The 27,615-nt window shown below is 47.0% G+C and overlaps 1 protein-coding gene across 1 annotated transcript in view; it reads left to right on the plus strand.

Moving 5' to 3' along the window:
- The first annotated feature begins 14,271 nt into the window (after window positions 1–14,271).
- Window positions 14,272–27,615, plus strand: part of ABCA13 (ATP binding cassette subfamily A member 13) — a 268,906-nt gene continuing 255,562 nt past the window's right edge. Inside the window, 4 exon segments of the mRNA XM_024764386.1 lie at window positions 14,272–14,495; window positions 16,959–17,182; window positions 17,736–17,836; window positions 18,066–18,245. Of these exon segments, the coding sequence (XP_024620154.1) occupies window positions 14,272–14,495; window positions 16,959–17,182; window positions 17,736–17,836; window positions 18,066–18,245 (729 nt within the window).

Genomic DNA, 27,615 nt, shown 5'->3' on the forward strand with positions numbered 1-27,615 from the left:
TGCAGACTTTCCTGCTCACTCCCTATCTAACTGCGTTTGACTGTCCTTGGGGCCTCGACCCAACGGCATTTGTAATGACCAGGCGTCACTGGGGGCTTCTCCCGTCCCCTCTGCGTGCGGGGCCCCTGTTCACTGCTGGGCTGGCTCCCAGCACCTTGCTCAGGGGAAGTGGTATAATATGTGTTGAATAAGTGAAAAAAGATGAAGTAGCTAGTAAACATATAAAATGGTTGAGCCTCACAAATAATAAGGCGATTGAGGACAACTTTCTAATTTTAAATTGGCCACAGTTTTTTAAAATGACAAATTCCATTCTGGACGAAGATCCAGTAAAGTGGGCTGTTGGGGCGTTGGTGGAAGTGTACACGGGCACAGGGTTAGCTGAGAACACTTTGGCCTTGGGTGTGTAAAGCTCCTTAAACTGCTGAGGAAACTTGTGCCTGTAGAAGAGTTCTACTCGGGTATTTACTCCATTTATTTAAAGTTCTTCTAGGCTCCCAACTGCAGCAGCCTTCTCACAAGAAGGCTGACGACCTGGCCTTCTTAAAAGAGGTATAGGACCTTGCCCAGGAAGTTTATGAAATGATGGACAAGGCGAGAAACTTACAAAAACTTTGGGTAGAAAGATCCAAGACTCCAGGCAAGTAAATCTCTGAAACTCTCCACCCCGTCCCTGGTCACAGGCTTAGGTGGGGCCCTGTGACAACCCAGGATGTCTGTAAAATCCTGTTCACGCTTCATACCCCCTCCAGCGGCTGTTGCCGTGAGTCTTAGAAAAAGCCACCCCCCCTCCAGGGTCGAGGCCCGGCACCTGGGGCCGGTGGGGAGCCTGGGCTGCATTTCCGCTCCCTCGCTCACGGCCCTGGGGCACAGCCCTCAGAGGGGCTGCAGCCCTTCCCCCTTGTCTCCGAGGGTCCAGGGCCCCTCCCTCCATTGGTCCTTCTCCTTCTCTTTCTTCTGTTGCTAACGTCCTTTCTCGCTCCCTCTTCCTCTGTGTTTAAAGTCTGTCCCCAGGTATCACACACACACACACACACAGACACACAGATACATACAGACACAGACAGACAGACACACATACACACACAGACACAGACACAAGCACACACACAGACAGAAACACAGACAGGCATGCGCACAGACACACACACACTTCTGATTCCTTTCCTCCGCCCTGCAGACTTGGTTGGTCTTTGTTGGTAACACTGTGATTCTGGCCTCACGGTTAGCTTGCTTTGATAGCAGACCTTTTGGATTATTGGGCTGCATTATTTCTGTTCACGATGAAGCATGTCCACAGTCTAAGCCAACTCTTCTTTGTAAGTCCCCAGTAAAGAAAGTTCAGTGGCTATAGGTTTTGACGAGCTTGGTTGACAAGTGGAGAAGCCAGGCCCTCAGAGGGGCAGCTCACTGCCTGTCTTCACACAGCCAGGTTAATACCTACAGACTTCATCAATAAATGGGGCACAGCTATCCTGCCCTTTCTTTTTTTTTTTTTAACACTACCCTATCTATAGCACCCAGAAAACTAGAGGGCATTCAGTTAAATGTGAATTTCAGGTAAATAACAAATAACTTTTTACTGTATGTCCCAAATATTACATACTTAAAGTAAAAATTTAAATGGGCATCTTATGTTATCATTTGCTAAATTGGCAACCCTAAGTACCCACCTTGAATTTTTATACTTATACATACATATATATATATATTTCCCCCCCATGGAATATATACAGGAAAATGGAATGAAGCGTTTGGCAGAAAATACAGAAAGAGCTCTTCAGAGGAGATAATAAACATTACGTGTTATTCCTACGAGAGGAAGCAGTGCCTTTGTCCAGGGTGGACCGCTTTGTCCACAATGGACCCAAATGCAACAACAAAAAACCAGAGTAGCTTAAACACCCAAGGATGGGTTTCTTATATGAGGTGCTGTCATGGGGTCACTCTACCTTCATAAAATTTTTTTCCAGTGAGGTCTCCAACGTTCTGTTAGGGGGGAACTAATGTTTTGAGGTGAAGACCCCACTTGGTTTTCAGTTTGCTGCTGTCTGAGCCGTTTCCCGTGGTTTATGTGTAAAAGAAAACCTACTCTGCTCACAGCACTTCTGACACCAAATGCCTGGGTTCTCCAAACCCAGTGACTTCCCAGTTCTCGTGGACCCCAAATGGGTGTGCTGTGGCTTAATCCGGTTCTAACAGACCCCATAGGGGAGGCCTCAGCCCCACAGGCTGCTCTCACTGCAGAGTCCAATAGCAAGGAGTGGGTGCCCGGGGTCTCCACACTTCAGTCCCGTTTGGCTATAAATCGGGGGTTCTCACAACCCTTCCTCAGGTGCTGTGATCTGCTAGAATGGCTCACAGAGCTCAGGGAAACACTTTACCTGCTTTTAGCAGTTTATCATAAAGGCTACAGATAAACAGCGAGATGAGCAAGTTACAGGGCGGGGCCTGCAGGGTCCCGGGGCTCGGGGTGTCTGTCCCTCTGGACTTAGTGCGTGGATGTGGTCACCAGCTAGAGGCTCTCTGAAGCCATCATTTCGTGTTTCTGTGGAGGTTCCATTAGGCAGGTGTGACTGGTTAGATCATTGGTGCGTCTCCAGCCCTTTTCCACTCCCTGGATGTTGGGGTTGCGGGGTGGGAGATGAAAGTTCCAAGTCTAATTGTTACTGACGTGGGCTCTTGGACTCTTCAGTCAACAGGAATGGACGAGGGGCCAGGTGAGGAACCCAGGCAAGGCTTTATTGGGGCTCCGGCTGCACCAGGGGGAGCAAGAACAAATAACCCACGACCTTGCTCGCTCCTGGTGGCGGGGGCAGGTGTTGAGGGTGGGACCGGGTGCTGGGGTCGGGCCAGCGGGGCAGCTTGGGTGGTCTGCCCGCCCCCCTGGTGGGGCCCTGCTTTTGCTCCTGACACCTCAGAAGCAGCAGCTGGGTTTTGGCCTTTCTGTATCTTGTTCATATTTGCCCCAACTGTGCAGGCCTGCAGTTATTTTTAGTCCCTTATAGTTTCTTTGTATCTGGATACCAGGAGATGTTGGTGCAGTTGCAAGCACTGCAGCACTGCAGCAAAGGTCTCAGGTCCCGGCCTGCCTCAGAACTGAAGCCACCTGGGGACCCCAGCCCCAGGCATGTCATTAGCGTTCAGAGGCACTCTTGTCACTTGGTAGATTGCAAGAGCCTTAGAGCTCTCCTGTAGGGAACAAGGACTAGTATAAAAAGAGATGCTCCTGTCTCACCCATCCCTCAGGAAATGGTGAGAATTTAGGAGCCTGTGTTAGGAACTGAGAACAGAGACCAACATACATTTCTTATTTTATCACAACCGGATTCCAAATATAATCTGAAAAATCGTATTTTCACTCTTCTCTCCCCTTCAACATTTTTCTCTCTTTGTTTTTCTTTATTTTCCTTTCACCCTCTCTATCCTGTCCAGAATGCTCACAGCGCCTGTGGATTAGAGATTGATAAGATAATAAATACTTTTTGGCAAATTGTTGAAATTTGGTTTACTAGTTAAATCATTTTCCAGGAATTTACTTAATATCAAAGTGTTTTGGAAGTCGAAAGTGACAGTTTCCTTCTGATTTATTCTTCGGTTTTGTGTAATCAGGACTCTGTGATCATCCATTTGATTTTGGAACTAGAATAGCTGCCCGGCACATGCTTTCTGGTTGCCGAATGAGCTGATACCTCTGACATCTTTATTGTAGATTCTTCTTATGATTCCAGTTTTTTAACAGTAAGTATTTTAACAGAAGTTTGAAACTTAATCTTCAGAGACATAGTGGTGTCAACTGAAAAAAAAAGCATGACCTAGAAGTTGAGAATTATGTTTTATTAGTTGGATTTTCTGAGGACTTAAGCCTGGGACACAGAATCTCTGATCACCCTGAGGGACTCCTCCAAAGAGGTTAGGGGGAGCCAGGATGTATAGGAGTTTTTGCAACAAAGACCAGGTAGTCGGAGCATCAAAAGAGTACTGTAAATTAAAGAAAAAACAAGCATCTTAAGTGAACGAACTCAGCACTTTTCTATGTATGGGAAGATGCAAGAGTCTGGGCTCACTGAAATCATTCCTTGGATACGCGCCTCAGCTACCTGTGGCCAGTGTCCTGCTTTTCTCCACGCAACGCCCCTTGTTTACTGATATGACAGGCAACATTTTTCATCCACAATGGTTAAGTTCAAAACATTGATTTTAATTTATTTTTCAAACATGCCTTTTTAATGCTTTGATTGTTAGTAACACTACGTAGAAGCTGTATTTGAGGCAGCCGGAATCACTCAAGAGATGAATGAGTGATGAAAGACGAGTTTTACTTTTCTCAAGTAAGGCTCTGGGTTTAGAAAAGCAGAAGGTGGACATTGAGGCCGGACGGTGGTGGGTGACCCAGAGAGAGTGGCTTTAGAAGACAGGCGTGTGGTCCAGCTGATCTCATTAGGCTGGAGATCCCTGTGTTTGGCGCAAACCCTTGAGTAGCGCTAGGCACACAGCCTTCAGTTAAGGCACTAGTTATTGATGGGCGGATGTTTTGCTTTCCCAGGGGCATTTGACAGTGTCTGGACATATTTTTGGTGTCATGGTGGGGATGGAGGAGGGGCTTTTGTCTAGGTGGAAGTACTCAGTTATATCAGTCATGACTGTTCAGGTGCAATAACAGAAAGCCCCCAAATGACAGTAGCTATTCCAGTTTTGTCCAGATATGAACAGCTTATCATTTATTTACAAAATCTGTCTCAAAATCTTAGAAATTCATTCAGCTTGTTACAAAAACAGACCTCTACATCTCTTCTCCTGTCCAAACTTCCACAAAATTTGAAAAACCAACCTAACAGAGTAATTTTAAAATCGGGTCTGTTCAAAATCGTGACCTACTAGGCATGACTCTGGACCCCAGGGGTTCTGCGTTCTTACAACTTTTGCAGCCCTACCCCCCCCCATCATCTACTTGGTGTTTTGCACTATAGATGGGTCTCAGTAAGACTGAGGAGGTGATCGCTAAGCTGGAGAGTCTTCACTGGCAGCCCCCCAGTCTGGGATTTTCTACGTTTACTGCCGAGACTCTATGCAAACAATGTCCGTGTTGAAGACAGCCTCCTCGGGGGAGGACACCTACTCCACTGGGTGTTGAGGTAAGTGAAAACGAGAAATATAACTAATTACAGATGATTTGGTTTTTCCTCCTCTCTTTTTAATGGGAAACTATTTCTCTGAGTGATTGATACAAGAAAACCATGCAGAATGATGTCACTTGAAAATGCATCTCCACGCCTGCCCCTCATCTCCCTGTATAAATATTTTACGTAAGTGCAGTGATGTTCAGAGCACGTGCTCCCTGATTAAAAAAAAATCAACATTATATCATTAATGTTTCCTATGTCCTGATAGTCTTCAGATGATCATTATTAGTATAACTTTCCATTTTGATAAGGTATCATAGACTGTAATTTTCTTGATAACGTATAACTGGTCTTTGGTTGTTTCTAAGTTTTTCATTATTGGAGATGTGACACGAACGTGATACCTTAGTTTCTTAGTAAAAGCTGCCGCAGTGGCCCCAAGTCTTACCCAGAATTGCTAACTCAGTTCTTTCTCCTGCAGTTCAGTGAGCAGCACGTTTGTCTCCTTCGATGGGCCTGGCCCCACGTTACCCAGGGGTGACCTTTGAGATGACCCCTTCCCATGGTGGGTTTCCCACATTTTAATAACATGGTCTGTTTGCTCTCCAGTTGAACTCTTTTGTGTAAACCTGTTGTATGAATATGGTGTTTTATTAGTAAAAGTTGATATTCTTTCCAGATTTTTAACTGTTACTTGTCTTATCTGCCATCAGTGGTAGTGGCCAAGACCACCCCAGGCCAGGACGAGAGGGGTCCTTGCTCCAAAGGGGGCCCTACTGTGGCCTCTGAAGCAGCCATGGCTCAGGAAACCCATGGGGCAAGGGCGTGTGTCCACAGAGCCCCCCACCCTGGAACTCCCTGCCCCCGGGGCCAGAGCCCACCGAGGGCAGCTCTCACCACTGGAGTGTGCACCCAAGGCCTGGGGTGTCCAGTGGCAGCTAGTGGCAGGAGTGTGGATGGTGCTCGGGTGTGCAGGCCGAGCGTCCACACATGTACACGAGGCCTTTGAGGTGCAGTCAGAGCTGGGGGCCAGGCTGGGGAGGGGTGGCTTTGGGACCAGGACTCCCACCCCTGGTGTGTTACATTCTGAAGTTGAACAGGGCTTCCCAATTTGTTATGAAGGTGTGCTTGCCAACATGGGACAGTGGGGCATATTTGACATTTGTTGGTTTGATTTATAACGTGAATATCTGAACGTGGTTGGTGTGCTTCCCTTGGTCTCTTGCCCCGAGCCCTGGACGGTCAGCAGTAGACACGAGAGCCCGAGGGCCCCCATCAGAGCAAGACAACCTTTGAAATTAGAAGGTATTGGTGGTAGCTGTTGAACCACATAAGCTCCAGCATTAATTTTATTTCTACACTTTACTTTGGTGGCACAAGTATCAAGAAAGTCCGCGTTCATAGAGATTAAATATTTGCACGCGGAACGAGGTTCCAGATGCATTCTGTTATCTAGGGAGACTCTTCCCTACACAGGGATGTGCTTCCTCAGTGAGAAGTGCTGGAAAATAGCCTCTTTGAAGCACAGCTTAGGATTACTGGTGTTGCAAAGAACTAGACATGTTCCCACTTGGATTGAATGGATTTTCTAATTTACAAGTTTCATTGTAATTAGTTATAAGATATTGATTCTTAGGAAACAGAATGAACACTGTAGACACGTGGACTCCCTTGTTCTGTGAAGCAGTGTGAAAACCGGTGACTGAAGCCTTGACACAGCCAGATACCCAGTGTCAGGCTGAGAGTGGGAACTTGGAGCGGGCAGGCTGCTGCGCACGGGCTTCTCTGAGGGGACGGCACTTTGCGCCCGTCAGCTGCCCGGGTGAACACAGGAGAGCGCTTACCTCTCGTGTCTGGCTCCTGGTCCAGGGACTCAGGGTGGCACCGACAGCCCCGGGAGTGGGGAGTGTGGACGTGTGAGTTGCAGCTACATCCTGCGCAGGGCGGGGCGGGTCAGGGGGATGCCACCTGTTTTGCTGATGGTGTTCTGGTTCTGCTTTGCTTCTAGTTCCTTCTCAGCTCTGGAACATTTAGACTGGCTGCCAGTCAGCCACACCTTTTCCAGGGTCTCTGCAATGGCGCTGCATGTGGCCATCTCGACGCTGGTATTTCTGCAGGAGAACGGAGCAGCGGCCATGGGTGTGGGTGTCTTAACAGCTGTTGTTGTGACATTTCACTGTTGCACTGGTTAAATTCATCGGCAGCCACCACAGAGCTAAAATGCTGTTCAGAGAAATGATTTAATTAACATATCAACTGCAAGAAAGAATTGGTTGTTTCTGTTCGTAAAAGAGAGACCGAGACTGAAAATTTGGGAATCAGCAATTTGACGTTCTACCACTGTCGAAATTCTGCAGTCGCTGCAAATAAAAATGTTATTTATAATTTAAAAAATAGCTGATTTTAAAGTTATTGGACTTGATGGCCTCTAAGCATAGACCTGTCATTGGTTCTTTGATTTTCACCTTTCCTCCCTTCTGAACTCATATTACTGAATTCCTATTAGGAAGAAATATTTGAAAAGCAATAAGGCCAGTGAGAGGGGGTGGGTGATGTCGATTTAGAAAGCCCCCAACTGAATAGACAGCCTTTCCACAGGGGAAGGTGGGATTGTTTAGCTCTATTCTTGACCCAGGTGTCCTTTCTCTCTTTTTCTCATTAAATATTCATTTTATTGTATTTTGCTGACAAATAAAATTATATATATTTCAAGTGTACAGTGTGATGATTTGATATATGCATATGCTGCGAAATGATTACCAAAACCAAGTTAATTAAAATGTCCATCACTTCACATGGTTGCCCTTCTCGGGCGATCATGATCTCTGAGTCAATCTCGAGTGTACAATGGGGTGTTACCACCTGTAGTCACAGTGCTGTGCGGGAGGCCTCCAGAACTCAATCCTCTGAAACTGAAGGTCTGTTCCCCAGCCGGGATTCCCGGGTCCCCCACTTCACCACCTCCCCGGAGTTCCCTGTGACTGGGCCTTTTCTGTTGCCCCCTCAGCCTTAATTTCAGGGCACGTGGGGTCACGCAGCAGCAGGTGGGTTTGCGGTGCTGGCACGTAGTGCTCAGCTGATGGCTGTCGAGTCGTGATCTGGACACCTTGAGCTGGGTGTTCAGATGAAGGGCCACCTTGGAATTTATGTGCTTTTAGGTTCGCAGGTGCCAGGCCACACTCACCAGAGGTCATCTGACCTTGGATGTCTCGGATGTGTATTCTGGGGGTGCCACTTCTGCATGGCATGGCTGGGTTGCTTGGGAAGCTTTATGAGTTTTATATCTTGATTTACTCTGTTAGGGGAAACTTTTCCTTTGGTTTAAAATAGCTTTTATAAATACGTTTTTAAAGACTCCACAGAATATGTTATGCTATAAATATACCGTAATTTATCCTTTCTTCCCAGTGCTAGACACTGTACTGGTTTTCAATATTTAATCAGTACAAAACCAATGCAATAACATTGTGGTACATGACTTTTCCCTCAGGTACCTTATTAGGTTTCTTGAGATAGATATGTTTAAAATAAAATTACTGGGTCCAATAATGTGAATTTCATATGTTTCTTGAGCTACGTTATCAAATTAACCTCTAGAAATTTGCAGTCATTTATGTCTGGAAGCATGTGCCATGTCACCGCACTATAGCATCCCATACCAGCTTCTGTTTGTTTGCTTTTCCTGTTCGACCGTCCAAATGGCCTTTGGTCTGCATTTGCCTTTCCATTCGAAGTGGAGAAGACATCATTTTCCGAATGACTTTCGACCTGTGACAGTGTTATTTTAAAATTATTATTTATTTGTTTTTATTTTTGGCTGTGTTGGGTCTTTGTTCTGTGCGCGGGCTTTCTCGAGTTGCAGTGAGTGGTGCGCGGGCTTCTCATTGTCGTGGCTTCTCTTGTTGCAGAGCACGGGCTCTAGAGTGCAGGCTCAGTAGTTGTGGCGCACGGGCTTCATTGCTCCACAGCGTGTGGGAATCTTCCTGGGCCAGGGATCGAACCCGTGTCCCCTGCATTGGCAGGCGGATTCTTAACCACTGCGCCACCAGGGAAGCCCGTGTGACAGTGTTATAGCAGCTGACAGTATAAATCATTAGTTGTCTTGCAGAGTCAGGATACAGCCTGTCCTTGAAGGAGCTGGTGTGGGACCCACAGAAGGTTCAGGCTGACCTGAAATCCCTATTTGGTTTTGATGACCTTCACGCAGAACGAATCCTGAATTATTCTGCTGTTTTCCGTGTTATCCCTGCCTCAAAGGCAGTTTGGAAGTAACAGGGCACCTTACTGCTCTCAGCAGCAGTGGGGGAGAAGCCAGGCCTTGAGGCTGGGAGGTTCTGGAGGCCAGTCGGGGGCCAGATGGGGCGGGGGCACGAGTGGACTGCTTTCCAGACAAAGAGACGCTTGGGGAGCAGAGGTGGAGGTCCTCGGGGCAGCTGGGGTCACCAGATTTGAGCCTCACTCTCCAAACTGTGAAATCAGGGCGTCGGGGTCAGACCAGCTGACCCCGTAGACCCTGCTCGCTGCAGCTCCCGAGGTTCAGAGGCCTTCAGCTGACGTCCCTTTAGTCACCTGGCGCATCCGTGGACATTTCTGCTTTGTGTGGGGCAGGACGCAAGCATGGCACACCTGTCTCCCTTCCCTGCACAGACCGCCCCGCGAGACCCCCTTCCCACCTCAGGGGGACACCCTGGGTCAGGGTCGAGGTCCTTAATGTCTGGGGAGACCCAGGCCCTCCCTCTGGGCTCGGGGTCTGCACTCAGGGCATGGATTTTGGTCACGTTTCAGGATTCCCACGACCTGGTGCTTCCCCGACAGCACTTTTGGGTGCAGACTGAGGCTTTCCACCTCTGGGCTCCGGGCCAGGGCTCTTGGTCTGGGTTTAGAAGTTGGCTCCCCTCCTCCAATGCACTGCTGACTCCTGGGCTGGCCTGGGGTTTGGAAAGACCCTCCTGCCGGGCAGGTCGTAGCCTTGGCTGCTGTATAAGGAGTTTGATGTCTCTGTCTCACACCTGGTGTAATTTTATTAACCATCTACTTCCTGTTGGGCTTGGAACTGTGACCCTGGCGTTTCTCACAGGTGCTTTTGTAGGTGGGATGTGAAACCCCAGTCGGCTGACTTTTTTACTCCAGTTTTCTCCGCACTTTGTGACCTGTCTTCACGTTATTTTTAGGGTATAGTTTGAGTTAAACTATGTAAAACTTTTATCTTAGAAGGGTAACTATTTTGAGATTAGAATTAAAGGAAAACGATCAGGACATACCACGGAATGTCCACAGAGCTCCGTGGACATCATGTATCGCAGGTGTGTCTTCTACGGCTGCTGTAACAAACGACAGCCCAGGAAGGAATCAAGGGGTCTGCATGGCTGTGTGCCTTCTGGAGCCTCCCAGGCAGGCTTCGTTCTCTTGCCTCTTCCAGTTTCTAGAGGCAGCTGCTTTCAGTAGCTGGTGGCCCCTTCCCATCCTCAGAACCCGTAATGTCTGGTTGAGTTTTTCTCACAATGCATCACCCTGACTCTCAGGACCATCATAGTTTCCTCAGGTCATTGGATGATCCAGGATAATCTCATCTCAAGTCGGCAGATAGGCACCCATCATTCCATCTGCAACCTCACGGCCTTCCTGCCAGGCGACATGATACATTAACAGGTTCTGGGGATTCACACAGGAGCATCTCTGGGCTCCACCACCTGCCTTCCAACGGCATCAGTGTGGGTCCCCCCAGTCCTGCCGACTCCAGGCCCTGCTGCTCCCAGCCTGCCTGGGGTCTCTTCGTCTGCTGCCCTGGGAGAGGGCGTCTTCCCACTGCGTGTCGTCAGACAGACCGCTCGGGTCCTGAGGGCAGGGACAGGGCTATATTCCTCTGACAGGCCACGTGGTATTGCTGAGTGTTTTGTGTTTTGTTTTTTAATTAAAAAAAAAAAGAAACAATACAGAGACCACGAGGGAGTCTGTGCCTTGATAGTCACAGGGAGTAGCTTTAATCTGGATCCTGAAGGGAACTACAGAGGGAATGAATGGGGCTTCGATGCTTTGTGATCATTGCCGCCAATGGGATTTCTGAAAGATGACGCCACAATCGTAAAACTCTGTAATAGAGGAACATGGTTTCGTCCAACATGAACGGAAGTATTTTTATGGAGCCGTATTAGAGAAGTTCATTTACAGAAATAAAGGACGCTTGGTTTCAAAATATTAAGCAATTTCTGACTCACAGCTCCAATTTGAACCCTTCCAACTTCATCCATCTTTGATAGATAATTAGAAAAGAAGATGTTTTTGGCAAAGCAAATTTGTTAGTCCAAGGTATCAGTTAAACTGGGCCGGCCCATGGTTGCCTTTGGTCCGAGAGTGGAGACAAGCAGTATCTGAAACCATCCCCGAGTCCTGGAGAGACAGCAGCTCTCCTGAAAAATGTCATCAACTTATTCCTTAACTCCAAAGGCCTCCCTTCCAGGCAGATTCACACGGACGTTATCACTCTGTCACCCTGTTACGACTTCAGTCAAGCAAATGTCGGAGGTTTTTCTTTGGCAAGATTGGGGTGTTATTCGGAGAGAAACATCCCAGGATAAAAGACCCTTGATTTCTTAATATTTTCCGTATCGTTGCCAGATTCCCACAGGCAGTTCACTGGGGTGGATGCCGTGTTCAGCCTTGTCCAGCTGCCATGAGGATGAAGAGGAACGGGGTGGGGGGGTCACCCTGCAGACTGCGACCCCAGGTGGTCAGCGGCCAGAAACTACCTGCTCTGCAGCACCAGCCAGCTGCGCCTCTGCAAACAGGTGCCGCCCCACAGCAGACACCTGTGTCGTGGCGTGTCCAGACCGTGCACTTTCCTCCTGCATCTTTCCCTGCTTGATTTTATTTGTTTGTTTGTTTGTTTATGTATTTACTTATCTTTTGGATTTTTTTTCCTGAGTTTGACTTTTTTTTTTTAATAAACTTATTTATTTTTGACTGTGTTGGGTCTTCGTTTCTGTGCGAGGGCTTTCTCCAGTTGTGGCGAGTGGGGGCCACTCTTCATTGCGGCGCACGGGCCTCTCACTGTCACGGCCTCTCCCGCTGTGGAGCACAGGCTCCAGACGCGCAGGCTCAGTAGTTGTGGCTCACGGGCTTAGTTGCTCCGCGGCATGTGGGATCCTCCCAGACCAGGGCTCGAACCCACGTCCCCTGCATTGGCAGGCAGATTCTTAACCACTGCGCCACCAGGGAAGCCCGAGTTTGACGTTTTTTAAAAAAAATATCATTGAAGCATAGCTGATTTACAATATCGTGTTCATTTCAGGTGTGCAGTGCAGTGATTCAGTTATACACACATACACACACACACACACACATGTATATCTATTCCTTTTCAGATTCTCTTCCATTATAGGTTCTTACAAAATATTGAGTATAGTTCCCTGTGCTATACAGTAGGTCCTTGTTGGTGATTTTATTTATTTTAATTTCATTTTATACCCTTAACATGAGATCTACCTTCTCACTGATTTTCAAGTGTCCAACACAGCACTGCTGACACTAGCACAGGCTGTACAGCACAGCCCCAGAGCCAGCATATCTTGCTCACTGAAGCGTTACAGGGGCCCCCGCCGCGACATTCACTCTCTGACTTCACGTCCTTCCCGGGGAGAAGCGTGAGGACCCCGCAGGCTGGACACCATGTGCACCTTCTCCACGTGCATCTGCCGGCCTCGGCTCGCTGGGCACTCAACACAGCCGGCACCAGAGAGGCCCTCTTTATTGATTTATTTTTAATTTTTATTGAAGTATAGTTGAAGTATAGTTGATTTACAATGTTGTGTTAATTTCTGCTGGACAGCTAGGTGATTCAGTTCTACGTATATATATATATATATATATATATACATATATATATTCATTTTCATCTTCTTTTCCATTATGGTTTATCACAGGATATTGAATATAGTTCCCTGTGCTCTACAGCAGGACCCTGTTGTTTATCCATCCTATATGCCATCGTCATAAAGTCCCTCTTGGACTTAAACATCACCTGGCAATTGCAAGAACCATAATCTATTTTTGGCATGTGCGATTTCCATCGGGCTCCTTTGACGCCCTCCTTGGGCGTTTGGTGCAGGGATTCGGTACCCCTGGGCACTGGGTGCTGAAGGGCCTGCCTCTTCACTCTGGTTTCGATAAGCCCTTTGCTTGAACAGTGACTGTAACATAAAGGGAAACTGTCTTCCCAGGATCGCTGGTGTGTGCGGAGTGCCAGAGTGCTCACACAGCCAGTGGCCTCAGAAACTGCGGGACCCTGGCTGGTTCACAACTTTCTGCTTTGGGGGAGGCCGGGGAGGGGTGTGAGGTAGAGGCCTGTTACCACCCACCCACCCCCCCGTTCACTTTACTGGGCACTGCATTTCCCATCACATGTTTTCTCAAAGAGCACACCTCTGTACCTTTTTTCCTAATATGTCTCACCGGTAAAGGTTAAACTCTCAAATAACGGATAAACGTCCTTAAAAAAAAAAAATACAGGTCTGGCTGTCCACTTGGAGGCACTCAGTTTATCTGGTGCTAAATGATCAGGGGACAGCATCGAGCTGACCAGCAGCAGCACGGTCAGTGGAAGCCCTGGCCGTGCTTATTGTCCAGGTGGTGAGCTCGTGGTGACATGAAATCTGTTCAGGGCACATCCCTGTTCACCCTGTGTCCCCCGCTCTCTCAGTTTGGGCAGGAAGGACCTGTTTTGGTGCAATGTTGACAATCCACAATATGAATTGCCTTTAGTATCCCCAAGTTCGTGACATGAAATGGTACTTAGTAACTATGTATTAATTATGATAGAATTCTAAGGCATGTGAATATACTTATGCTATCCCATGTCAGTTTAGTTTTTAAGGTATATTTCACTTGTTTAGAAACGTATGTTATCACTTTTTCTTTTGAAAATGGGAAGGGGGGAAGGAAAGAGAGAAATCGGACCAACAAAAAAGTTGCATGCACCCATTGTTGCAATTTGTAATCTTTAATTTCTGAGTAGAAATTAAAGCATAATACCATTGTCAACAGGTGTCTCAACCTGCCAACCAGATAAAATTGGGCCGTCTGTCACCTAGAATAGTTTGTTACTATTTCTTAACCAGACACTATTATTTCCAGTATTTTATTGTTGATAACAATGTCCTTGCTTCTCAGTGTGCAGGTGTTTGACCAGTGGCAGGAGGGCAGCCTCTTCCAGACGATCCTGGCGGGGACTGGCCACGGGCTGGAGGCTCTGGGGACTCAGTCTGGGGAAGGGAGCCAGGCCTGGACGGTGGCGGGAGCTTTGCAGGCTACCCTTCTCCTCCTGAACGACAGTGTGGCAGTCGACGGCCCCCAAGGCAGCCACACACCTAGCAGGATGTAAGGCACATTTCCTGGTGGATTAGGCTAGGCAGCCCTGATTTTGAAGTGCGCATGACACGGCTGTTACGAAGGCGTTCCAGGTAGCCCCGGTGAGACAACAAACTGCTAGTTATTAGCAACTGGAAAATGCAAGGCTTGCGTTGTGGACCCTGGTAGGACTGTTTGCAGCAATCTGAATGCCTGTCCAGATGTTGAAAAGCAATCGAATGAGGGCACGATGTTTGAGAGGGTTTTCAGATTGTGGACCTTAGGTCTTAACGTCTTTGACATTCATTCAAAAATGAAGAAAGTTTAAAGGTCCTTTCCTGTAAGGAACTACTTGTTTTCCTATTTATTTAAACTTTTTGTGTAGTTGAAATGTTTACATAGGGTCCAGAAATATGTGAGAAGTAGGAAAGGTGGGACGTGTGTTTTTATTTTTAAGGTAGAGAAACTGACTCACACACACCATGCACTCTAGTGCACACGGGGTCTGTTTCTTCGGTAGGTGCGGCTGTTTGAAGTAACTTGATGAATCTTAGTAAACTCCTGAAGGTAAGGCTTTCCTTGGAAGAGGACAATAAGATTTCTTCATATTGTCACAAAAGGTTCATTTCAAACTGTGTGTCATAGAAAGTATTGCTCCCCGTACGGTGTGGAGAGGGAGTTGTGATGTGCGAATTGTACGGCGCTGTACGTATGTCTTTTTCAGGCTCAGCAGCCATGGCTCACGGGCCCAGCCGCTCCGCGGCATGTGGGATCTTCCCGGACCGGGGCCCGAACCCGTGTCCCCTGCATCGGCAGACGGACTTTCAACCACTGCGCCACCAGGGAAGCCCGGTATGGGGTTTTTAACGACACACCTAACAAGTGGTAACTGAAAACACTGCCGACCCTTTTTCTTTTTCTGAAAGCCAGTTAGGAAGCAGGGCATTGCTTTTGAAGAGATTGCCCGGGGCGCATGGGGACTGTGGCGGGGGAGGCAGTGCGGCTCCCTGCGGGCCGAGGGCGCTGAGGAGGGGTTGCGGGCAGCCGGCCACGGACGTCTGCAGGATTAGCTGGAGAAAGGACGGGGTACACTGTTCTGTCACATGAGAGCTGCACGTGCAGCACAGCGCAGGGGGCCGGGCGTGGGCGTCGAAGGCTTCCCTGCTTGGTTACCCGTTTTGAAGCTGTTTGAAAGTAACATCTCTGTTACTTAACACACAGTAGTAGAGACGCCACGCCAGGTCGCCCTGGACCATCCTACACGCCTCCAGCACGTCGTGGCCCTTCCGCCCTGGGTCCCGCTGGGGCCCCCATAGACCAGGAGCCCCGGGGACCCTCCCCGTCTCTTGGCTCCTTGGGGATCAGAGGCCTCAGTGGCCACATCCTGCTCTAAGTACCGAAGCCACTCGCAGGTATCCTTCTCCCGATCCTGACCCAGAGTTGCAGGGACGTGACCCGCCTCCGGTCATCCTGCCCGGCCCCATTCAGGGGGCCAGAGTCTGGTCGGAGGCGGGCAGCCTGCACTCGGCCACACGCCGTCTGGACACTGAAGCGCTCTTGAAACACGCTTCCGTATAAAATATTTTCTAGTAACCGCAGGTTTCATGGCAAATATATATACATTTATTTATTTATTTATTTATTTGTTTATTTTTGACTGCGTTGGGTCTTTGTTGCACGCGGGCTTTCTCTAGTTGCGGCGAGCGGGGGCTATTCTTCATTGCGGTGCACGGGCTTCTCATTGCGGTGGCTTCTCTTGCTGTGGAGCATGGGCTCTAGGCACGTGGGCTTCAGTAGTTGTGCTCATGGGCTCAGTACTTGTGGCACGCGGGCTCAGTAGTTGTGGCTCACGGGCTTAGTTGCTCTGCAACATGTGGGATCTTCCCGGACCAGGGCTCAAACCCGTGTCCCCTGCACTGGCAGGTGGATTCTTAACCCCTGCACCACCAGGGAAGTCCAAGAGCTCCAACTTGATTTCTTCCAAATAGCCACAGATTGTCAGATGTTTCCAAAAGATTGGTTAAACCCTCCATTACTCACCCACACCACCACTGACTCAAGTTACTTTCATCTTTGTGTTCTGAATTCCTATTTACATTTGGATCCATTTCTGGATTTCTCTGTTCTGTCCCCTCCTCTCTCTACCTTGGGGTCATATCATGAACCATAATCATGGCAAATATTTTTAAATCTCACCTGGAACTTTATCCTAACCCTCGCCTCTTCTACCCACTACTTGGGATATACGTTTCTGTTTTGGGGTAAAGAGAGTGTTTAATCCATATTCAGTACCTGAAGGAATCCCCAAATCAGAGGATTCGAGCGATACGACCTGTCAAGAACCTGGTTATCTGTGTACGTGGGGAAAGTGGGACTTTGGTCGGTGAAGTCCCAAAGCCGTGGGGTATTTTCCTGTGAGTGGAAGTTTTGTTTCCCAAGGAGGCATACTGAACTGCTTCCCGTTACGTTTCATTTATTTATTTCTGCCCTCAGATTACTGCCCCTGCAGAAACTGCAGCGCTTCCTTTGGGAGCTGCCCCCGTGGCCGGCCCTGACGAGACTGCTCCAGCTCGACGGGGCTCTCAGGAGTGTGGCGGCCCAGAATCTACACCTTGTCCGAGGTAAACCAGCTCCAGGGTTATTTGTCCCCAACTCAAATCACGGCGAGCATGGGAGCGGCTGGAAGGCAGGCTTGAAGCCGCCCGTCAGCTTTGGAGGTGAGGTATGGGCGTGCATACATATTTGTGCTTGTCGATGGTGCCCAGGGATGTCTCAAATCCAGCACATCCTGGCTGCACGAGTAGCGTGTCATAGTGGGGACCACATCCTGCTGTTCCCGTCAGCCGGCCTGCGGCCTGGACAGGCTCTTCTCTGCCGTCCCATCCACACCCCGTCCTCTGCCCACTCCCTGCCCCTCGGCATCTGTGGGGATAGCAGGTCCCCCTCGTCTGCCCCGACGCCCTTCCTTGACTGCGGTCCCAGGCGGTGGCCGTCTACACTCTGCTGCTTCTCACGGTGGACGGAGGAAGTGAGACGGCTGATGGAGCAGCCGCCTGAGGCTCGTGTGTCTGCAGAAAGAGGGGCCGGAGTTGGGTGACTTTGTCAGGCTCCCCCCTTGGGGGGACGTGAAGTGTCTGATAGCAGGTCCAGAGGCTGACTGACCGGCTGCCAGGATTCAGCCTCTCGATTGACAGCCACGTGAGGGAGGGGTCGGGCATGGAGCAGCTGGCAGGGGGTGAATGGTAACCCATCTGTCTGTCCATCCTACAGAAATCCTCATTCGCCTGGAGACATTTTCCAAGGACTCTGGACCCGCTGGGCCTGGCCAGTCAAAACTGGAAAAGGACATGCTTTTTGGGGAGTTAAATCAGGTAAATCATAGCAAAGGATCACAAGTAAGCACCTGGGATAGCACATTCCAGACGCTCAGGCAGTATTTCCTTTTGCTCTTGTTATGAATGGTGCTAGTGTAATAAAGAGCAGTGTTTGAAGCACTTTGCTTTCTTTTAAAGCTCTGGTTTCTGTTTGCGGGGCTCTGCTCTCAGAAAGCTATGTCAGCCCCTCTCCGTGTGGCCCCTCAGGCTCTCGTTCGTCTTTTAGCTGCGGTTGAAGAAGAACGCCACTGGTCTGTACCTGAACGGACACTTGTCCCAGACAGAAGCTCCCCTGCCTCCCGGGACCGCCGGCATCCGGGGGGTCCCCGAGGGGCTGGGCTGTGGTCACCACTCCTCCAGTGAGGCCAGTGCTTTACATGAGCTGCTTGAGTCACTGGAGGATGTGGTGAGTATCCACTGTCTGGTCTCTTCCGGGCACTGGGGGCTCATTTCTGAGGTAGATTCGATTCACCAAAGATGCTCACACTGGAGCCTCAGTCTTACAAGACAGCTGCCCCTGGGCGCCCCCTCCTGTGAGGCCACCTTAAGAGGCTGTGTGCCACCCACATGGCCAGAATCTGCTTGGTGTTAAATGAGCCTCCCCAAGGGCACCCAGAATGTTTCCCCAGGTCGCATCTGATTCCCTGTGTCCAGGTTCCCCGTCCTGCTCCATTTCTAGCTGCAGAGGCTACAGCAGGAGGAGGCATGTCTGGTGGGCAGTCGGCTTGGGGCTGAGCTGTAGCTTCCAGGGGCCGGAGGCCTGGGGGGGGCGTGGTCTCCCCACGTGCCACCCAGCCCCCCGGTGTAGGGCTGCAGGGTGTCGAGAATTAGTGCAAAGGATCATGTCCAGTCCGGCCTGCACTTCTCTTACTGAGCACTAAACATATTGACGTTCACCTTTTCGTAGTTCATTTCATTTTCAGTATTACCTGTTTCATGTTTATCATCTTCTTCCTTATAAACCATGAAATAAGATCAATGGAACGATGAAACTAGTGAACTATGAACTGTGCCAGTTAGGGCAGTGGTGTGTCAAGCCAGTCAGCGTTTTCTCAGCACATTTGCTCTGTGCGTATTCATGCGCAGAAGGGTGCGTGCTGCCCCGGCCGAGGAGGGTGGAAAAGCTTGAGTCCTCAGAGGGCGGCATCTGGGAATCTTCCCAGATGAGCGCATGAGCCCTTAAGGAGGCGGGTAACTTGAAGCAAGGAGAACTCGGGAGGGCGCCGGGCAGAGGGAAAGCGTGTGCAGGTGGGAAAACCATCGCCTGCTGGCACGGTTGCTTTTCTTTTCTTTCTGGGTACGTGGGCCTCTCACTGTTGTGGCCTCTCCCGTTGCGGAGCACAGGCTCCGGACGCGCAGGCTCAGTAGCCATGGCTCATGGGCCCAGCCGCTCCGCGGCATGTGGGATCTTCCCGGACCGGGGCACGAACCTGCGTTCCCTGCCTCGGCAGGTGGACTCTCAACCACTGCGCCACCAGGGAAGCCCTGGCACGGTTGCTTTTGTGCTCTTGGTTTGTAAGCTCTCTCCTGACAGAAAGCCACCCGAGTTTCTCTGTATCTATGAAGCCTCTGTCACGGCGCAGTTATGTTTCTGTATTATGTGCAGGGTAGGTATCCTTTCTGCTGGGCCTTAGGTTGTTTATCACCAAGGGATGACCCCGCAGCTCGGCCGGTAGTTCTGCTGGTTCTAGCAGACCCCTCCCTCGTAGCTGCGGGACTCTGGGTACGCAACTAGGGCACCGGGGGCAGGGGCGGTGCGGAGCTGGTCCCGTCTGCTCCAAGCCCCAGGGTCTCTCCATCCTTGTGGCCTGTCTGTGTGGCCCCCCAGCAGCCCGGGGATCCCAGGCGAGAGAGGGGTTGGGAGCCGCTCCTCAGAAAGGGGCTGTGTCCCTCCTTCTGCACCGTGTTGGTTAACAGGGGCCCCAGCCCAGCCTCGATGGGCCATGGGGTGCGGTTACAGGGTCGTGGTGCTGGGACGTCTGCCCCACTGGGGTCAGGTGGGGGACAGGCCAACACAGACGGGCTTGATGCCTGGGTGCTCTCTGCTTTGTGGCTGTCTGAGGCTGTATGTGGGGTCTGTTCACCTGAACAAAGACTCAAGTCCAGGACCAGGACCAGGACCAGGTGGTCCCAGCCGTACGGGGCACAGTTCAAAGGGACCCCCAGCTGAGTAAGAATGGGTAGAGGCTGCATCACAGATGCCCACAGCTTCATTGCTTTATGTACCACAAGCAATGTTCTCTCTGCCTTTTAAGGGTCATCATTTGCAAGAGGTCATTACTGGGCCCACAAATATGCCAGTTTCAACACGGGAAGATGCCCCGGGCTGGCAGGACCTGGGGACATGGCTGTTGGAAGTGAGCCTGCCGTGCACTCAGCTTCTGTGGCTGCCGGGAGCCAGGGTCTCCCCCCACGACTTTACGGACTGGCTTTTCTCTGCGGCATAAGTACCTGTTGGATGGAACACTTCCGAACAATTGGAAACCGAGAGGGCTCCAACCGCTTCCTTCTCTACTCGAGAGACAGATCAACATAGTATATTTTATTTCTTATGAAAAAATAGAGTTGTTTACTATTTTTTCTGTTTTAAAAAGATTAACCTCTTTGGTACTGTTGGAAAGCATATACAAAATGTGAAATAGTGAACAGTCCCTCCGAAGTTTAGCTGTTGGCTTAAATCTCACAGGAAATCTAGGGAATCGAGGGCCCTCGTTTAGTTCAAGGTGCTTGTTTATCACGTCACCCAGGACGCCAAAGAGTGGTTCTTGAGGGAGCTCTGCTTCTCCAGGAAATTTGCCTTGTTTTTATTTTATCAAATGTGAATTGTATGTGTGATGAATTTCCATTCTCCTCGGATGCTAGGACGTTCATAGTCTGTCAAATAGGAATGTATTTTTCTTAGCTCAAAACTCATTTCATATTGTAGACATTAATTTTCCAGTTTCTCCACTCTTGATGGAGTTATTTTATGTGTTCTTACATTTTTATATTTTATATGCTCCCATAAATGATTTTCCTTCATTTTGCAAATCAGGGTGGGGGAAGTTCATAAATAAACAAATATGTATTAAGAAAACTATTTCAAAGATTCTAATTTCCATATATAAGTGGGCTGCCGGGCGTTTGTATATATTTGTATTTAGATGAGTTTGTAATATTGTCTTCTGGAAAACCATTATTCAGTTTTGTTTTTGATTGCAGGGTATTTCATATACTTGAGAAAGCCCAACGGTTCCTCAAACAGACATACCCCTGGAAAGCCTTCATGGGGTTCATACGGAAGACTTGCCAGGTGGCTCGAAATGTGAATAAGCAGGAAAGTTTCCAGAACAGTCTTCTTTGTAAGTCAGGAATGAGGGTGTTTTCCCCGTTCACTGTGGCAACACGGCTTCCTAAGAGCTGATCGGTCCTAGTGAGTGAGGGGAACTAAGCGGGGCTCACCGGGATGGTGCCGTGAGGTTTCCGCATTTACTCCCGTCAGCCATAACTAGACGGCCGCGGGTCCAGGCACAGTCACTGCTTTCTCTCTCTAAACTGTCCTGGTTTGGTCAATAAACACTTAACTGTACAGACTCATCATGGCCCAACCTCCGAAAGTCCAGATGTGCTGTGTGTGGGACCCTCTCCCTTAGCGCGTCCGCCCTGCCACGGGGGAGACCCATGTGGAGTGTGCTCCACTCTCTCCTTACCAGCCTCAAAACCCCAAATCCCCTAAAATATGAATCTCATAACTTGCAACTGCATGACTCGCAGGGAATCATCCTGTCCCCCAAGAGACTTTTTTTTGAGAAGATGCTGGCAGGGCGATCCCTGCATCTCTGAGTTGGCCTCTTCCGGGTCTAGAGCCGGTTGCGCGTTTCCATCTGCCTTGGGAATTACACGCCCTGGTTTCCCATGTGTTCCACGGGCTCTGTCCCATGGGGTCATAGCATCTCCTTGGAACACCTGTGTCTTGGACCTCTAGGGGGTTTGGGGCTGGGGATGGGATTTCCTGTTCCTTTTCTGTGGTCATGTCCACCTAACACTCCTTCCTTCATTCCTCCTCAAACTTGTCTTAGGGGCTGCCAGAGACCCTCTCTCTCTGGCTCTTGGTATCAGACTCACCACCCACGAGAGGGGTCCCTGCATTTGCTGTGGTTACACTGCCAGGCTCAGCGCCCTGTTCAGCAGTGCTGGGTCTGTGTTGGCTTCTCCAGTGGGCTGGCTGTGTTCTCTTGAGTTGGGTGCTCACACACATTTGCTGTGTTTTGAGGGAACTGCTTTATTCAATCCTTGTGGCAGCCTGTAAGTTGGGTACAACTTCATTTTCAGACGAGAATACTGAAGCTCGAGAAGATAGTATTCTTGGAGTAGGTCACGAAACTGCTAAGTGTCCAATCCGGGAAGGCTCGCTGTGGAGCCTGTGAGCTTGACCACCCTCTTCCCTTTGGACGGATCCTTGCTAGGGGCTTAACCCTGCCCCAACACGCTCCATTGCCGAAATACGACTGACTCCTCTTGACAAAGAACTGAGTTTTGTTGTTTTCTACTGCACATTTATTTTCTATTTCACTAATTTCCCTTTTAGTCTTTATTTCCTTCCTTCTAGTAAACTTAGTTTGATGTTCTTTTTCTAGATTCTTTTTTTTTTTTTTATTAGACATCTTTATTGGGGTATAATTGCTTTATTTCTAGATTCTTGATTTTCAGATCTTCTTCTTTTCTAACATATACTTTCAGGGCTATACATTTTTCTGTACGCAAAGCTCCGTACATATTCCACACATTTTGATACGTTGTGTTTTACGTTAGACTCACAGATCTTTCTATATTGAACTTACTTATAGTTTAAGATTTTGGGTAGGGAGTATAGTGTAAAGCAATTTTGATTACCACGCGGAGACATGGGTAGTTACCACTGGGGGGATGAACAATAACCGAGGGAAATTCGTGGGCTCTGGGCCCTTTACTGCCTGTGTTGGATGAGTACACAGACCTGATTCACTTACATCCTTGCTACTCAAAGTGTGGTCCCTGAAACAGTGGCATCAGCACCATCTGGGAGCCTGCTAGAAACACAGAACCTTGGCCCCATCTCAGACCTATGGAGTCAGAGTGTGAACTTCAGGACGACACCCAGGTGGTCTATGAGCATGTGGAAGTGTGAGGAGCTCTGGGTTACACGCACGACTAGCCTGTTGATCAGCATTTAACTCTCGGTTATACGTTCTGTATTTCCCTTCCTCCTGTAGAAAACAAAACCAACTGCACATGATAAGAACTTGTTATTTATCTATAACAGAAACACGAATTACGTTTTCTAGTAACTGGATTCTGCTCTAAGTACTTAAATCATGGACTGCAGTGAGTTTTGCAGGCAGATGGAGCTGGGAGCAGACCCTGCTTCTGACGCAGATTTTACTGAGTGGGTTACTGGCCTCCCACTGCAATCAGTTTTCTCCTTGGTGACATAGAAATTATATGGCCTACTGTACAGGGTTCTTATTAAGTAAGCTAATGTACGTGAAATTCCTAGTGCAGTACTTTTGGGCAGTTTCCATAGACACTAATTCCTTTTTCTCCCCACAGAAATGATTCCAGAATAATAATGTACCACAAGGAATGGCCACGGAATTCACTGTGGTGGATTATGTTTCTTTTTTTGTTTAAAAAAGTTATTCCAAGTGGTTTGGTTTTCTGGTAGCATTAGCTTTAAAAATATCTGATATTAATCACACACATCTGTGCTAATTTTCAAGATTGTTGCCACATTTTCCCCCCTTAAACACTTATAAAATTATATATACATAAGTCAGTCTATTGCAGCAGGAACTCAGTGAAGAATAAAAAGTGCAAGTTTTATGTAATTTTGCCTCTGAAATGGGTGCTGGAGAGGTTAAATTACTTGTCTTAAATTAGAAGGATTTATTTCTTTAAAAAAACAAGCTTTATTGAAATATAATTGATGCATGCAACAAATCACCTGTGTTTAAAGTGTACGATCTGTTAGGTTCTGATGTGTGTATCTGTGAAGCTGTCATTACAGTTGAGACAGGGGACGTGTCCACCTGTCCCCAAAGTGTCCTCTTGCTCCCCTGTAATCCCCCCTCCTGTGAATCTGGCCCCTGCTCTGGTCCCCAGGTAACCATTGATTTGCCCTCGGTCATCATCAGTTAGTTTTTTCCTTTTCTAGAAATTTATATAAATGGAATTACATAGTATGTTCTATGACATCTTTTACTTCGTGTAATTAATTAGTTTCAGCTTCACTCATGAGGCAGTGTGATTGCTGAGAGCTATTCTGCTGCGTGGATGTATCACAGATTGTTTACTCATTCACATGACTCACAGTTTGGGATGTTTCCTGCTTTGGGCTATTGCAAATAAACCTGCGAGGAACATCCATATACAATTTTTAATGGAAATATGTTTTCTTTTCTCTAGAAGTAAAATGGCTAGATTATATGGCACATGCATGTGTAACTTTTTAAGAAACTGACAAACTGTTTTTCAAAGTTGTACCATTTTACAGTTTCAACCAGAGCCCCTTCTGCCAGAGGGTTCTGATTCCTCCACTTGGTATGGTCGGTTTAGAAAATTTTAGCCATTCTAATAGGTGTGGTATCTCGTAATGGATTTCATTTGCATTTATGAGTAGTGATTTGAACATATATCTTTTCATGTGCTTATATATTGTCTGTGTATCTTTAGTCATGAATTGTGTATTCAAATCTTTCCCCCACTTTAAAAATTGGGCTGTGTGTTTCTTTATCACTGAGTTTAAAATTTCCTTGTAAAGCAAGATAGAAGCCCTTTATCAGATACGTGCCTTGCGAATATTTTCTCCTGGTCTCAAGCTTGTCTTTCCATCTTTCTCAACAGTGTCATTCAGGAGCAAAAGATTTAATTTTGATCAAGGTCTATATATCTTTTTTTTTTTTTCCAGTGGATCATGGTTTTGGTAATATAGCTGAGAAATCTTTGCTAACTCTTGAGGTCACAAAGATTTTCACCTGTGTTTTCTTCTAGAAGGTTAATAGCTTTAGGTTTTAAAGTAGATCTGTGATGTGTTCTGAGTTAATTTTTGCATATGATGTAGGTGCATATCAGATTTTATTATTTTATCTTTTGCATAGGGAGATCTAATTGCTCCAGAAAAATTTGTTGTGAAGATAATCCTTTCTCCACTGATTACCTTTGTACTTCTGTTAAATAAGTTGTGCAAATATGTGGGTCATTTTCTTCACTGTTTACTCTGTCCCAGTGATCTCTTTGTTGATCTTTACACCAGTATCATCTGATCTTGATTATTATCGTTTTATGGTAAGTCCTAAAGTCAAGTAGTGTAAGCCTTCCAACTTTCTTCTTCTAAAAAATTTTTTTTAGCTATTCTAGGTCATTTGTATTTTCATATGAATTTTAGAATCTGCTTGTCAATGTCTCAAAATTCTGCTGGAATTTTAACCAGGACTGAGCTGAATCTATAGATAAATTTAGGGAGAGTGACTTTTTTTCTGGTAATAATGAGTCTTCTGACTCATGAACATAGTATATCTCTCCAGTTATTTATGTGTTCTTTATTTCCTCTTAACAACTTGTAGTTTTCACTGTAGAAATTTAAACATTTCTATGCTATTGAAATGCTAGCGAAGTGTATATATATATATAATGTTAAAACAACCTTGCATAACTGGGATAAATCCCAGTTGGTAAGATATATCTCTTTTTCATATGTTACTGGATTCAACTTGCTAAAATTTTGTTTAACATTTTACATTTGTGCTATGAGGGATATTAGACTGTAGTTTTCCTTTCTTTTAACATTGTCTTATTTTGTTATCAGGGTAATCCTGGCCTCATGAGTTGAAGAGTACTTTCTCCTTTTCAGTTTTTTTAGAAGAGTTTGTGTTGAATTGGTATTGTTTCTCCCTCACACATTTGGTAGAATTCACTAGTGAAGCCATCTGCGCCTTTAGTTTTCTTTTTGGGAAGATTTTTAACTACAAATTCAATTTATTTAAAGGATCTAGGGCTATGCAGATTATCTATTTCTTCTTAAATGAGCTTCGGTAGATTGTGTCTTTCAAGGAATTTTTCTCTTTCATCTGAATTGTCTAATTTAGTGTCATCCGTATCTCATAATACAGCTGACCCTTGAACCACATGGGTTTGGCCTGCGCTGGTCCGCTTGCGTGTGGATGTTTTTCAGGAGTAAATACTACAGCACTCGTGCCATCTCTTGTTGGTTGAATCTACAGATGCAGAACCGCAGGTATGGGGGATGTGATTTGGAGGGCTGACCGTACGTTATAAGAGGATTTTTTACTGCATGGAGGGTTGGCATCCCTGACCCCCATGTTATTCTCTTAATATTACAGAATCTGTATAGTCTTTACCTCTCTCATACATGATATCAGTGATGTGTGCCTTTCTTTCTTCGTGAACACTCTGCAGAGAGGTTTGTCAGTGCTATTGATCTCAAAGAAGTAGCCTTTGGTTTTGTTCATTTTCCCCTAATGTTTTTCTTTTTCCTATTTCCTTAGTTTCCACTTTTATTATTTTCTTTCTTCTACTTACTGTGGGTTTAACTGACTCTGCATTTCTAGTTTCTTAACTTGGAAGTTGACTTGGAAGTTGAAGTCTCTGAGACCCTTACTCATTTCCCATATAGGTACTTAATTTCTCCCTAAGTACTGTTTTTTTTTAGTGGCATCTCACAAATATTGGCATATTGTACTTTCATTTTCATTTAATTTTAAAATACTTTTTAATTTACCTTTTGATTTCTTTTTTGATCTACGAGCTGTTTAGTTCCCAAATATTTGTGATTTTCCAGTTATATTTAGTTATTGATTTCTAATTGAATTAGTCAATGAACATTCTTTGTATGACTTTAATCTTATTAAATTTATTGAGACTTTTTTTAGCTTAGAATATGGTCGCCTTGGAAAATGTGCCATTGCTTTTGAGAAGAATGTGTACGATATTGTTGTTGGGTGGGGCATTCTTCAAACATCAGTTAGATCAAGAAATCTGTATCCTTTCTGATATTTATCTTCCTGTTCTAGCAATTATTTGGAGAGGGGTATTGAAATCTCCAGCTATAACTGTGGATTTGTCTATTTATCCTGTATTTCATCAGTTTTTGTGTCGTGGTTTTTTTTTTTTTAATATTTATTTATTTGGCTGTGTTGGGATCTTTGTCACAGCATGCAGGATCCTTCGTTGCAGCGCCTGGGCTTCAGAGTTGTGGCGCACGGGCTTACTCGCCCCACGGCATGTGGGATCTTAGTTCTTTGACCAGGGGTCAAACCTGCGTCCCCTTCACTGGAAGGCAGATTCTTAACCGTGGGACCACCAGGGAAGTCCCTGTGTCATGTGTTTTGAAACTCTGTTATAATGTGCGTAAAGATTAAGAATTGTTATGTCTTCTCAATTAATTGATGCTTTTATGATTATGAAATAATGATGATATTATCATCTGGAATCTACTTCATCTGAAAGCTTCCTTTTGATTAATGTAGTGTGGTATGTCGTCTTTTACATCTTTTTACTTTTAAGTTATTTATGTCTTTTATTTCAAGTACATTTTGTACATGCAACATATAATTGGTTCTTGTTTTATCTGACCTGACAAGTTTTGCATTTTTGTTGGGTTATTTAAACTATAGAGTATAGGGCTTCCCTGGTGGCGCAGTGGTTGAGAATCTGCCTGCCAAGGCAGGGGACACAGGTTTGAGCCCTGGTCCAGAAAGATCCCACATGCCGCAGAGCAGCTAAGCCCATGAGCCACAACT

Source organism: Neophocaena asiaeorientalis, unplaced genomic scaffold (genome assembly GCF_003031525.2).
Source record: "Neophocaena asiaeorientalis asiaeorientalis breed wild unplaced genomic scaffold, Neophocaena_asiaeorientalis_V1.1 scaffold191, whole genome shotgun sequence".
Classification (NCBI taxonomy): domain Eukaryota; kingdom Metazoa; phylum Chordata; class Mammalia; order Artiodactyla; family Phocoenidae; genus Neophocaena; species Neophocaena asiaeorientalis.